This window comes from Stegostoma tigrinum, chromosome 37 (assembly GCF_030684315.1).
Source record: "Stegostoma tigrinum isolate sSteTig4 chromosome 37, sSteTig4.hap1, whole genome shotgun sequence".
Lineage (NCBI taxonomy): Eukaryota > Metazoa > Chordata > Chondrichthyes > Orectolobiformes > Stegostomatidae > Stegostoma > Stegostoma tigrinum.
This window is the reverse complement of record NC_081390.1, coordinates 5102515-5116818: the sequence shown is the minus strand read 5'-3', so window position 1 is coordinate 5116818 and position 14304 is coordinate 5102515. Positions and strand designations below refer to the sequence as shown.

Sequence of the window (14304 nt, the reverse complement as noted above, 5' to 3'; positions counted from 1 at the left end):
GTGTGTGTGTGTGTGCGAGAGAGACACACTGTTCCTCTGGGGGTGGGTATGGTGTGTGTGTGTGTGTGTGAGAGAGACACACTGTTCCTCTGGGGGTGGGGATGGTGTGTGTGTGTGAGAGAGAGACACACTGTGCCCCTGGGGGTGCGGATGGTGTGTGCGTGTGTGAGGGAGAGAGAGACACACTGTGCCCCTGGGGATGGGAATGGTGTGTGTGTGTGTGTGTGTGCGCGCGTGTGGGAGGGAGACACACTGGTCCCCTGGGGGTGGGGATGGTGTGTGTGTGTGTGTGTTTGTGTGTGTGTGTGTGAGAGACAGACTGATCTCCTGGGTGTGGGGACGGTGTGTGTGTGAGAGAGATAGAGAGAGAGACACTGTTCCCTGGGAGTGGGGATGGTGTTTGTGAGTATGTGTGAGACACACTGATCCCCTGGGGGTGGGGATGGTGTGTGTGTGTGAGAGGGAGAGACACACTGTGCCCCTGGGTGTGGGGATGGTGTTTGCGTGTGTGTGAGAGAGAGAGAGACACACACTGTGCCCCTGGGGGTGGGGATGGTGTTTGCGTGTGAGAGAGAGAGAGAGACACACTGTGCCCCTGGGGGTGGGGATGGTGTTTGCGTGTGTGAGAGAGAGAGAGAGAGAGAGACACACTGTGCCCCTGGGGGTGGGGGTGGTGTGTGCGTGTGTGAGAGAGAGAGACACACACTGTGCCCCTGGGGGTGGGGATGGTGTGTGTGTGTGTGAGAGAGAGAGAGACACACTGTGCCCCTGGGTTGGGGATGGTGAGTGTGTGTGTGTGTGAGAGAGAGAGAGAGACACACTGCGCCCCTGGGGGTGGGGATGGTGAGTGTGTGTGTGTGTGTGTGTGAGAGAGAGAGAGACACACTGTGCCCATGGGGGTGTGGATGGTGTGTGCGTGTGTGAGAGAGTGAGACACATTGTGCCCCTGGGGGTGGGGATGGTGTATGTGTGTGTGAGAGAGTGAGACACACTGTGCCCCTGGGGGTGGGGATGGTGTGTGTGTGTGAGACACACTGATCCCCTGGGGGTGGGGATGGTGTGTGTGTGTGTGTGTGTGTGAGACACACTGATCACCTGGGGGTGGGGATGGTGTGTGTGTGTGAGAGAGACACACTGTGCACCTGGGGGTGGGGATGGTGTGTGTGTGTGTGAGAGAGAGAGACACACTGATCCCCTGGGGGTGGGGATGGTGTGTGTGTGTGTGTGTGTGTGTGGGAGGGAGACACACTGATCCCCTGGGGGTGGGGATGGTGTGTGTGTGTGTGTGTGTGACACACTGATCCCCTGGGTGTGGGGACGATGTGTGTGAGAGAGAGAGAGACACACACTGTTCCCTGGGAGTGGGGATGGTGTGTGTGAGTGTGTGTGAGACACAGTGATCCCCTGGTGGTGGGGATGATGTGTGTGTGTGTGTGTGTGTGACACACTGATCCCTTGGGGGTGGGGATTGTGTGTGTGTGACACACTGATCCCCTGGGGGTGGGGATTGTGTGTGTGTGTGACACACTGATCCCCTGGGGGTGGGGACGGTGTGTGTGTGTATGTGTGACACACTGATCCCCTGGGTTTGGGGACGGTGTGTGTGTGAGACACAGTGATCCCCTGGTGGTGGGGATGATGTGTGTGTGTGTGAGAGAGAGACACACTGTTCCCCTGGGGGTGGGGATGGTGTGTGTCTGTGTGTGTGTGTGAGAGAGAGAGACACACTGTGCCCCTGGGTGAGGGGATGGTGTGTGCGTGTGTGAGAGAGAGAGAGACACACTGATCCCCTGGGGGTGGGGATGGTGTGTGTGTGTGTGACACATTGATCCCCTGGGTGTGGGGAGGGTGTGTGAGAGAGAGAGAGAGACACACTGTTCCCTGGGAGTGGGGATGGTGTGTGTGAGTGTGTGTGAGACACAGTGATCCCCTGGTGGTGGGGACGATGTGTGTGTGTGTGTGAGACACACTGATCCCCTGGGGGTGGGGATGGTGTGTGTGTGTGAGCGAGAGAGACACACTGTGCCCCTGGGGGTGGGGATGGTGTGTGCGTGTGAGACACTCTGATCCCCTGGGGGTGGGGATGGTGTGTGTGTGTGAGACACACTGATCCCCTGGGGGTGGGGATGGTGTGTGTGTGTGAGACATACTGTGCCCCTGGGGGTGGGGATGGTGTGTGTGAGTGTGTGTGAGACACAGTGATCCCCTGGTGGTGGGAACGATGTGTGTTTGTGTGAGACACACTGATCCCCTGGGAGTGGGGATTGTGTGTGTGTGTGTGTGTGTGTGACACACTGATCCCCTGGGGGTGGGGATTGTGTGTGTGTGTGTGTGTGACACACTATCTCCTGGGGGTGGGGATTGTGTGTGTGTGTGTGTGACACACTGATCCCCTGGGTTTGGGGACGGTGTGTGTGTGAGACATAGTGATCCCCTGGTGGTGGGGAAGGTGTGTGTGTGTGTGTGTGTGTGTGTTAGTGTGTGTTAGTGTGTGTTAGTGTGTGTGTGTGTGTGTGTGTGTGTGTGTGTGTGTGTGTGTGTGTGTGTGTGTGTGTGAGAGAGAGAGACACACTGTGCCCCTGGGTGTGGGGATGGTGTGTGCGTGTGTGTGAGAGAGAGAGACACACTGATCCCCTGGGGGTGGGGATGGTGTGCGTGTGTGTGACACATTGATCCCCTGGGTGTGGGGAGGGTGTGTGTGAGAGAGAGAGAGACACACTGTTCCCTGGGAGTGGGGAGGGTGTGTGTGAGTGTGTGTGAGACACACTGATCCCCTGGGGGTGGGGATGGTGTGTGTGTGTGAGACACACTGATCCCCTGGGGATGGGGATGGTGTGTGTGTGTGAGAGAGAGAGACACACTGTGCCCCTGGGGGTGGGGATGGTGTGTGCGTGTGTGAGAGAGAGAGACACACTGTGCCCCTGGGGGTGGGGATGGTGTGTGCGTGTGTGAGAGAGAGAGACACACTGATCCCCTGGGGGTGGGGATGGTGTGTGTGTGTGTGTGTGTGTGTGTGTGTGTGGGAGGGAGACACACTGATCCCCTGGGGGTGGGGATGGTGTGTGTGTGTGTGTGTGTGTGACACACTGATCCCCTGGGTGTGGGGACGATGTGTGTGAGAGAGAGAGAGACACACACTGTTCCCTGGGAGTGGGGATGGTGTGTGTGAGTGTGTGTGAGACACAGTGATCCCCTGGTGGTGGGGATGATGTGTGTGTGTGTGAGACACACTGATCCCCTGGGGGTGGGGATGGTGTGTGTGTGTGTGAGACACACTGATCCCCTGGGGGTGGGGATGGTGTGTGTGTGTGTGAGACACACTGATCCCCTGGGGGTGGGGATGGTGTGTGTGTGTGTGAGACACACTGATCCCCTGGGGGTGGGGATGGTGTGTGTGTGTGTGAGACACACTGATCCCCTGGGGGTGGGGATGGTGTGTGTGTGTGTGAGACACACTGATCCCCTGGGGGTGGGGATGGTGTGTGTGTGTGTGTGTGTGTGACACACTGATCCCCTGGGGGTGGGGACAGTGTGTGTGTGTGTGTGTGTGTGACACACTGATCCCCTGGGGGTGGGGACGGAGTGTGTGTGTTAGACACACTGATCCCCTGGGGGTGGGGACGGAGTGTGTGTGTGTGAGACACAATGATCCCCTGGGGGTGGGGATGGTGTGTGTGTGTGTGTGTTGAAGTGAGGCACACTGATCCCCTGGGGGTGGGGATGGTGTGTGTGTGTGGGAGTGAGGCACACTGATCCCCTGGGGGTGGGGATGGTGTGTGTGTGTGTGTGTGTGTGTGATACAGTGATCCGCTGGGGGTGGGGATGGTGTGTGTGTGTGTGTGTGTGGGAGGTAGACACACTGATCCCCTGGGGGTGGGGATGGTGTGTGTGTGTGGGAGGGAAACACACTGATCCCCTGGGGGTGGGGATGGTGTGTGTGTGTGTGGGAGGGAGACACACTGATCCCCTGGGGGTGGGGATGGGGTGTGTGTGTGTGTGTGTGTGGGAGGCCGACACACTGATCCCCTGGGGGTGGGGATGGTGTGTGTGCGCGGGGGAGAGACACACTGATCACCTGGGGGTGGGGATGGTCTGTGTGCGCGGGAGTGAGACACACTGATCCCCTGGGGGTGGGGATGGTGTGTGTGTGTGCGCGGGAGAGAGACACACTGATCCCCTGGGGGTGGGGATGGTGTGTGTGTGTGCGCGCGGGAGAGAAACACACTGTTCCCCTGGGGGTGGGGATGGTGTGTGTGTGCGGGAGAGAGACACACTGATCCCCTGGGGGTGGGGATGGTGTGTGTGTGTGTGAGAGACACACAGACCCCTGGGGCTAGGGATGGTGTTTGTGTGTGTGTGTGTGTGTGTGTGTGAGTGAGACACACTGATCCCCCGGGGGTGGGGATGGTGTGTGTGTGAGTGTGTGTGTGTGTGAGTGAGACACACTGGTCCCCTGGGGGTGGGGATGGTGTCTGTGTGAGTGTGTGAGACACACTGATCCCCTGGGGGTGGGGATGGTGTGTGTGTGTGTGAGAGAGACACACTAATCCCGTGGGGGTGGGGATTGTGTGTGAGAGACATTGATCCCCTGGGGATGGGGATGGTGTGTGTACGCGGGAGAGAGACACACTGATTCCCTGGGGGTGGGGATGGTGTGTGTGTGTGCGCGGGAGAGAGACACACTGATCCCCTTGGGGTGGGGATGGTGTGTGTGTGTGCGCGGGAGAGAGACACACTGATCCCCTGGGGGTGGGGATGGTGTGTGTGTGTGCGCGCGGGAGAGAGACACACTGATCCCCTGGGGGTGGGGATGGTGTTTGTGTGCGGGAGAGAGACACACTGATCCCCTGGGGGTGGGGATGGTGTGTGTGTGTGTGTGTGTGAGAGAGACACACTGATCCCCTGGGGGTGTGGATGGTGTGTGAGAGACACTGATCCCTTGGGGTTGGGGATGGTGTGTGTGTGTGAGTGAGTGAGACACACTGATCCCTTGGGGGTGGGGATGGTGTGTCTGTGTGAGTGTGAGTGAGTGAGACACACTGATCTCTTGGGGTTGGGGATGGTTTGTTTGTGTGTGAGTGAGTGAGACACACTGATCCCTTGGGGTTGGGGATGGTGTGTGTGTGTGTGAGTGAGTGAGACACACTGATCCCTTGGGGGTGGGGATGGTGTGTGCTTATGTGCGTCAGAGACACACTGATCCCCTGGGGGTGGGGTGGTCTGTGTTTGTGCGACACACTCCCTGGGGGTGGTGATGGTGTGTGTGTGTGTGTGAGTGACATTGATCGCCTGGGCGTGGGGATGGTGTGTAAGACACACTGATCACCTGGGGGTGGGGATAGTGTGTGTGTGTGTGTGTGTGTGTGTGTGTGAGAGAGAGAGAGACACACTGTTGCCCTGGGGGTGGTGACCGTGTGAGTGTGTGTGTGTGAAAGGGACACACTGATCCCCTGGGTGTGGGGATAGTGTGTGAGAGGGACACACTGATCCCCTGGGGGTGGGGATGGTGTGTGTGTGTGTGTGTGTGTGTGAGACACACTGATCCCCTGGGGGTGGGGATGGTGTGTGTGTGTGTGTGTGTGTGTGTGAGAGAGAGAGAGACACACTGATCCCCTGGGGGTGGGGACAGTGTGTGTGTGTGACACACTGATCCCCTGGGGGTGGGGACGGTGTGTGTGTGTGACACACTGATCCCCTGGGGGTGGGGACGGTGTGTGTGTGTGTGACACACTGATCCCCTGGGGGTGGGGACGGTGTGTGTGTGTGTGTGTTAGACACACTGATCCCCTGGGGGTGGGGACGGAGTGTGTGTGTGTGAGACACACTGATCCCCTGGGGGTGGGGATGCTGTGTGTGTGTGTGGAAGTGAGGCACACTGATCCCCTGGGGGTGAGGATGGTGTGTGTGTGTGTGGGAGGGAGACACACTGATCCCCTGGGGGTGGGGATGGTGTGTGTGTGTGTGTGTGGGAGGAAGACACACTGACCCCCTGGGGGTGGGGACGGTGTGTGTGTGTGTGTGGGAGGGAGACACACTGATCCCCTGGGGGTGGGGATGGTGTGTGTGTGTGTGTGTGTGGGAGGGAGACACACTGATCCCCTGGGGGTGTGGATGGTGAGTGTGTGTGTGTGTGTGTGTGTGGGAGCGAGACACACTGATCCCCTGGGGGTGGGGATGGTGTGTGTGTGTGTGTGTGTGTGTCGGAGGGCGACACACTGATCCCCTGGGGGTGGGGATGGTGTGTGTGTGGGAGGGAGCCACACTGATCCCCTGGGGGTGGGGATGGTGTGTGTGCGCGGGGGAGAGACACACTGATCCCCTGGGGGTGGGGATGGTGTGTGTGCGCTGGAGAGCGACACACTGATCCCCTGGGGGTGGGGATGGTGTGTGTGTGTGTGTGCGCGGGTGAGAGACACACTGATCCCCTGGGGGTGGGGATGGTGTGTGTGTGTGTGTGTGTGTGTGTGTGTGTGAGACACACTGATCCCCTGGGGGTGGGGATGGTGTGTGTGTGAATGTGTGTGTGTGAGTGAGACACACTGGTCCCCTGGGGGTGTTGATGGTGTCTGTGTGAGTGTGTGAGACACACTGATCCCCTGGGGGTGGGGATGGTGTGTGTGTGTGTGTGAGAGAGACACACTAATCCTGTGGGGGTGGGGATTGTGTGTGAGAGACATTGATCCCCTGGGGGTGGGGATGGTGTGTAAGACACACCGATCCCTTGGGGTTGGGGATGGCGTGTGTGTGTGTGGGAGGGAGACACACTGATCCCCTGGGGGTGGGGATGGTGTGTGTGTGTATGGGAGGGAGACACACTGATCCCCTGGGGGTGGGGATGGTGTGTGTGCGCGGGAGAGAGACACACTGATCCCCTGGGTGTGGGGATGGTGTGTGTGTGTGCGCGGGAGAGAGACACACTGATCCCCTGGGGGTGGGGATGGTGTGTGTGTGCGCGGGAGAGAGACACACTGATCCCCTTGGGGTGGGGATGGTGTGTGTGTGTTTGCGCGGGAGAGAGACACACTGATCCCCTGGGGGTGGGGATATGGTGTGTGTGTGTGTGTGTGTGTGTGTGAGAGAGACACACTGACCCCTGGGGGTGGGGATGGTTATTGTGTGTGTGTGTGTGTGTGTGTGTGTGTGTGTGTGTGTGTGTGAGTGAGACACACTGATCCCCTGGGGGTGGGGATATGGTGTGTGTGTGTGTGTGTGTGAGACACACTGACCCCTGGGGGTGGGGATAGTGTGTGTGTGAGTGTGAGACACTGATCCCCTGGGGGTGGGGATGGTGTGTGTGTGTGAGTGAGACACACTGATCCCCTGGGGGTGGGGATGGTGTCTGTGTGAGTGTGTGAGACACACTGATCCCCTGGGGGTGGGGATGGTGTGTGTGTGTGAGAGAGACACACTAATCCCGTGGGGGTGGGGATGTTGTGTAAGACACACTGATCCCTTGGGGTTGGGGATGGTGTGTGTGTGTGTGTGTGAGTGAGTGAGACACACTGATCCCTTGGGGGTGGGGATAGTGTGTGTGTGTGTGTGTGTGTGTGTGTGAGTGAGTGAGACACACTGATCCCTTGGGGGTGGGGATGGTGTGTGCTTATGTGAGTGAGACACACTGATCCCTTGGGGGTGGGGATGGTGTGTGCTTATGTGTGTGAGAGACACACTGATCCCCTGGGGTTGGGGATGGTCTGTGTGTGTGTGTGTGTGAGTGAGAGAGACATTGATCGCCTGGGGGTGGGGGTGGTGTGTAAGACACACTGATCCCCTGGGGGTGGGGATATTGTGTGTGTGTGTGAGAGAGAGAGAGAGACACACTGTTCCCTTGGGGGTGGTGACCGTGTGAGTGTGTGTGTGAGAGGGACACACTGATCCCCTGGGGGTGGGGATAGTGTGTGAGAGGGACACACTGATCCCCTGGGGGTGGGGATGGTGTGTGTGTGTGTGAGACACACTGTTCCCCTGGGGGTGGGGATGGTGTGTGTGTGTGTGTGTCTGTGTGAGAGAGACACACTGTTCCCCTGGGGGTTGGGACCGTGTGAGTGTGTGTGAGAGAGAGACACACTGATCCCCTGCGGGTGGGGATGGTGTGAGTGTGTGTGTGTGCGAGAGACATACTGATCCCCTGGGGGTGGGGATTGTGTGTGTGTGTGTGTGTGTGTGTGTGTGAGACACACTGATCCTCTGGGAGTGTGGATGGTGTGTGTGTGAGAGAGAGAGAGAGAGAGACACACTGATGCCCTGGGGGTGGGGATCGTGTATGTGTGTGTGTGAGAGAGAGAGAGACACACTGATGCCCAGGGGGTGGGGATCGTGTGTGTGTGTGTGTGTGTGTGTGAGAGAGAGAGAGAGACACACTGACCCCCTGGGGGTGGGGATGATGTGTGTGAGAGAGACACACACTGATCCCCTTGGGGTAGGGATGATGAGTGTGGAGAGAGACACACACTGATCCCCTGGGCGTGGGGATTGTGTGTGTGTGTGTGTGAGAGAGAGAGAGAGACACACTGATCTCCTGGGGTTGGGGATGGTGTGTGTGTGAGAGAGACACAGACTGATTCCCTGGGGGTGGGGGTGGTCTGTGTGTGTGTGTGTGTGTGTGTGTGTGTGTGTGTGTGTGTGTGTGTGGGACAGAGAGACACACACTGTTCCCCTGGGTGTGGAGATATTGTGTGTGTGTGTGTGTGTGTGTGTGTGTGTGTGAGAGAGAGAGACACACACTGATCCCCTGGGGGTGGGGATGGTGTGTGTGTGTGTGTGTGTGAGACGCACAGATCCCCCGGGGGTGTGGATGGTGTGTGTGTGTGTGTGTGTGTGAGAGAGTGAGAGTGAAGATCTGTGTGTGTGTGTGTGTGTGTGTGTGTGTGTGTGTGTGAGAGATGCACTGATCCCCCCGGGGTGTGGATGGTGTGTGTGTGTGAGAGAGACGCACTGATCCCCTGGGGGTGGGGATGGTGTGTGTGAGAGAGACGCACTGATCCCCTGGGGGTGGGGATGGTGTGTGTGTGAGAGACGCACTGATCCCCTGGGGGTGGGGATGGTGTGTGTGAGACGCACTGATCCCCTGGGGCTGTGGATGGTGTGCGTGTGAGAGTGAGACACACTGATCCCCTGGGACTTGTGATTGTGTGTGAGAGACACACCCACTGATCCTCTTGGGGTGGGGGTGGTGTCTGTCTGTCTCTCTTTCTTGTCTCTCTCTCTCTCTCTCTCTCTCTCTCTCTCTCTCTCTCTCACACACACACACTCACACACACACACACCCTCTCCCCCTCTTCTTCCCCCCCCCACCCCCACCCCGGCTCATATCCCCTGGAGGTGGTGAGGGTCTCTATAGTACTGCTGTACCTGGTCGCGGTGGGGAGAATTCATGTCTCATTAACCCTGAGCTCTTGGGATGGTGGTTGTCCCTCAAATGCTAACCTGGGAGAGAGGGTCCTGTGTGTCTCACTAAAACTGTTCCCTCTGGAAATGGGGTTTGGAGCTTGTGTTTCATATGTACTGATTCCCCAGGGGGGGATACTGGGGCCATTGTACTGATACCAATCCCTCCAGGGCGTTGAGGTGTGTGTTACCCTGTTACTGATGCCCTGGCAGAGATGTAGTTATCTCAAAGTGATACTAATTCCTGAGGTTGTGGTGGGAGCTGTATGTGACACATTGATCGCCCATCTGAGAGTGATGTGACAGATTAATATTGATCCTCCTCGAGGAGTGGGGAATGTTTATTATACTGATACTGATTTCCCCTAACAGTGAGGTAGTGTATGGATCTGCTTGTGGGTGTGTGTATGTGTGTGACATTGTCACTGATCATATTGGCAGTACTCCTTGTTTTGGTGTGCATGTGCCTCACTGGCGGTGTTCCTAGTTTCGCTATCGATGTCTTAGTAATGATTGTCTTCCTGATATCCTGTCTGGAGTCAGGTATGGTGAGTGTGCATGTCAAACTAGTACTGTTCACTGCTGGGTTTTGATTTAGTGGTGTTGTGCTTTGGATTTTTGATGTTGCTAATGGAATGTATTTCACATTCCAGTTCAGTTATACTTTGCTCAGCTAATATGTGTTTGACTGCGGTTGTGCTATAGAATGTCTTTTCCAACCTATTTGTTTGCAATTTTGATATAGTTACATTTTGACTTTGTATGAAACAAATAATGGATGAGTTTAATTTTTTTAACATAACATTTGGGAACTTTGAAGATTGTCATGTTTGAAAATTGTTAATTAGATCATTTGCATTTGTCTCAGAAGTGTATGGAGTAGCTCAGGTCTGGTGATAAATGTGCTGTAAGTAATTGTGTTTTTGTTTCTTTTTGCCACCAGAACGAGTGCTTGGTCATGATCATCATTAGCCAGCCTCGAATGCTGTTTGACTGTGCTTTCGGTCTGCAGGCGTTGTGGGAACAACTTTTATCGAAGCCTGCTGTTTGAAGTTTCTGGATGTGTTAAAATGGAAAACAAAAAGGAGCCTCCCTTCTTTAATGAGGACAATTCTGGGCCTCTAAGTTACAAACTCCCGTTTTATGAGACAATGGAACTCTTCATTGAAACACTCACAGGAACTTGTTTTGAACTTAGAGTGTCACCTTTTGAGACAGTGATTTCTGTGAAGGCGAAAATTCAAAGGCTAGAAGGTAGAGATGAGATTTTTCTCTTTTCCCCACACCCCTCCCATTCTTTTAATCATACATTTGTGTCAGTTGAATTTTTGCAAATTATGATAAATGTGTACATTATAGTGCAAAACTGCAATGAAATACCCTCAACAGCTTATTATAATTCAAAACTGGGTAATGCCAGTGATTGACATTTTGCAAACGTTTTGTTATTTGGTAAGGGCTGGTGAGTTGGTAAGCCTTGGGACCCAAGTTCTGTTGCAAACTGCTGCAAAGCTACCTACCGTGGGCAGGAAAGATCAAATTGGCATGCCAGTCCTACCCACCTGGTGACTGTCAAGTCTCTTAGAGATAGCAAGAACTGCAGATGCTGGAGTTAGAGTCAATAGTGTGGAGCTGAAGGAAGACAGAAGAACAGGCAACATCAGAGGAACACGAAAGTTGACATTTCGGGTAGGGTGTAAACCCGAAACGTTGACTTTCCTCTGATGCTGCCTGATCTTCTGTGTTCCTCCAGCTCCCCACAGTATTGATTTGAAGGTCCCAACTGGCAACTTCTTGTGCCCCTTTTTCTCAGCTCCCAGTGGAGGTGCAAAGAGAGAGACGTATCCTAGCATCAGTAATGGAAAATTCTCTGGGAAATTCCTCTCTGATCCTTAAGAAATCAGGATGATTTCAGGAGATTACATCAATTGCCTTCTACATTGCCAAATTGAGGGGCAGCCAGTGATGTTTGCTTGGGGTTCAAAGTTTCTGCAGTGACTGAATGGGCCAATTCCTGGATCATGAATATTTGGACATATGGTAGAAGTCCTGCAAGATGCTGGGATCTGGAGTGCGTGACTTTGTTCCTTTTCTGCTGCCACCCTCTCTCATTGTTAAGATATTTGGACTCAAAGTGTGATCAATTTAATGGACAAGTTGTTGCATTATGAATGAATGATTGATTGCATGATATAGCCACATATTAATGTCAGTACTGCAATACCTTGTGGGTGCTTCGGTGCTTTGGTCGTGTTTTCTTTGACTTCCCCAGAACACTAGCCATTTGAGAATTATGAGACCAAGGGCTCGTAGGGAAGATACTTTTCAGCCATCCAGGCACTGTGTCTGGTCTATTTTAGTTGAGGCAGAGCACCTTTAAAATCATTGCTGACTTAAAAAAAGGGCACTGGTGTTTAATCAATGATCATCTCATTGAATCTGGAAGATATGACTGAGGGCAGTCTGCTGGAATTTCTTGGTGATACACAACCCAGGTTTCACTGCATTACAGAAGTACACAACAGTGGCGCACACACACTAGGTCTTTTGTTGACTTGTAGAAATCATTGTTGTCCAACACACACTGCTATGGTTTGTAGAAGGCTAAGCTGGCACATTTAATCTAGAGGTGGCTGCCAACGTCTGGGAAGTGCTCAGCATATTCCTGAATGTCTCCATCTTATCTGGAAAATGTAATATTTGGCTGAGATGGGATGGGTTGATGCAGGTTTTGCTTTGGTAACGTTGAAGGGGAGGCTGAGTTTCTTGTGTGCAGAATTGAAGATGCTGAGAGTAGCTTACGAATCTGTTGCAGAATTGGCTAAGACACCTCAGTCATCTGCATTCTGCAGGTCATGAATATCAGTGCTGGTCAGCTTCGTTTTGGCATGGCACTAAGTTTAAGCCTTTCCCTCTAGGTGGCGTTTAATACCCTCGTACAAGAGGGTAGTTGATCTTTAAGATGAATAACCATTATCAGGCAGATTGTAACTAGCTAACCCACAACTTTGCCGGATGTTGAAAGTTTCTCTTTCAGATTTCCCACTCAAACCATTTGCAGCCCTATTGTAATTGAAACATTTGCAGGAATTGTAATAGTGTTTCTTGGACATCTAAATATCTGGAAAACAGTTCACAAAGTCTTTCAACTTAATGAGTTAAAATAATTGAATTTGATAATACTTTAGCCAGATCAATGAGTACAAGGATGACTTCCTAATGTTGTTCTTGACATTTTCCTGGATTTCCCTGGCAACAAAGACCATGTTCGAGGTCCTTCTGAAAGGTCTGAAGCCACGCAGTGTTTATGGAAAGATTTCCTCAGCCAGAGGGAGCAAGCTATTTAGGAGAATCTATTTCAGGATTTTCCCTGCTTTGGCAACAGGGAAATACATCAGTAGTGTCCATAGATAATGGGAACTGCAGATGCTGGAGAATCCAAGATAATAAAGTGTGGAGCTGGATGAACACAGCAGGCCAAGCAGCATCTCAGGAACACAAAAGCTGACATTTCGGGCCTGGACCCTTCATCAGAGAGGGGGATGGAGTGAGGGTTCTGGAATAAATAGGGAGGGGGGGGGAGGCGGACTGAAGATGGAGAGAAAAGAAGATAGGTGGAGAGGAGAGTATAGGTGAGGAGGTAGGGAGGGGATAGGTCAGTCCAGGGAAGACGACAGGTCAAGGAGATGGGATGAGGTTAGTAGGTAGGAAATGGAGGTGCGGCTTGGGGTGAGAGGAAGGGATGGGTGAGAGGAAGAACGGGTTAGGGAGGCAGAGGCAGGCTGGGCTGGTTTTGGGATGCAGTGCGGGGAGGGGACGAACTGGGCTGGTTTTGGGATGCGGTGGGGTAAGGGGAGATTTTGAAGCTGGTGAAGTCCACGTTGATACCATTGGGCTGCAGGGTTCCCAAGCGGAATATGAGTTGCTGTTCCTGCAACCTTTGGGTGGCATCATTGTGGCACTGCAGGAGGCCCATGATGGACATGTCATCTAAAGAATGGGAGGGGGAGTTGAAATGGTTCGCGACTGGAAGGTGCAGTTGTTTATTGTGAACCGAGCAGAGGTGTTCTGCAAAGCAGACCCCAAGCCTCCGCTTGGTTTCCCCAAGGTAGAGGAGGCCACACCGGGTACAATGGATACAGTATACCACATTGGCAGATGTGCAGGTGAACCTCTGCTTAATATGGAAAAAAAACAGGAAATGACATCACCAATCCAAGGAAACCTAACCAGATAAATAGAAAGCGGGCCATAACACCAGCGCTTCGTCGGAGGTTCACTGATGATGTTACCTAGAATGGTGACGAAACGTCTGAAAACGAACCTTCCAGCTCAGCGAGCAAACTCACATCCAGAACCTCAACCTGAGCTACAAATCTTCTCAAAACTCGCTCGCATGGAAAGTCATCTTGGGGCCTGGGATGTGGGTGAGGGAGGAGGTGTGGGGGCAAGTGTAGCACTTCCTGCGGTTGCAGGGGAAGGTGCCGGGTGTGGTGGGGTTGGAGGGCAGTGTGGAGCGAACAAGAGAGTCACGGAGAGAGCGGTCTCTCTGGAACGCAGACAAGGGTGGGGATGGAAAAATGTCTTGGGTGGTGGGGTAGGATTGTAGATGGCGGAAATGTCGGGGGATGATGCGTTGTATCCGGAGGTTGGTGGGGTGGTGTGTGAGGACGAGGGGAATCCTCTTTGGGCGGTTGTGGCGGGGGCGGGGTGTGAGGGATGTGATGTGGGAGACGCGGTCAAGGGCGTTCTCGATCACTGTGGGGGGAAAGTTGCGGTCCTTGAAGAATTTGGACATCTAGGATGTGCGGGAGTGGATGCCTCATCATGGGAGCAGATGCGGCGGAGGAATTGGGAATTGGGGATGGAATTTTTGCAGGAGGGTTGGTGGGAGGAGGTGTATTCTAGGTAGCTGTG

General features: G+C 54.1%; 1 protein-coding gene across 1 annotated transcript in view; it reads left to right on the top strand.

Moving 5' to 3' along the window:
- zfand4 (zinc finger, AN1-type domain 4) overlaps nucleotides 1-14304 on the top strand; it is an 81411-nt gene that overhangs the window by 33623 nt on the left and 33484 nt on the right. The window contains exon 2 of the mRNA XM_048563738.2: nucleotides 10331-10641. Within this exon, the coding sequence (XP_048419695.1) occupies nucleotides 10458-10641 (184 nt within the window). The 5' untranslated portion in view covers nucleotides 10331-10457. The remainder of the gene's footprint in view (nucleotides 1-10330; nucleotides 10642-14304) is intronic.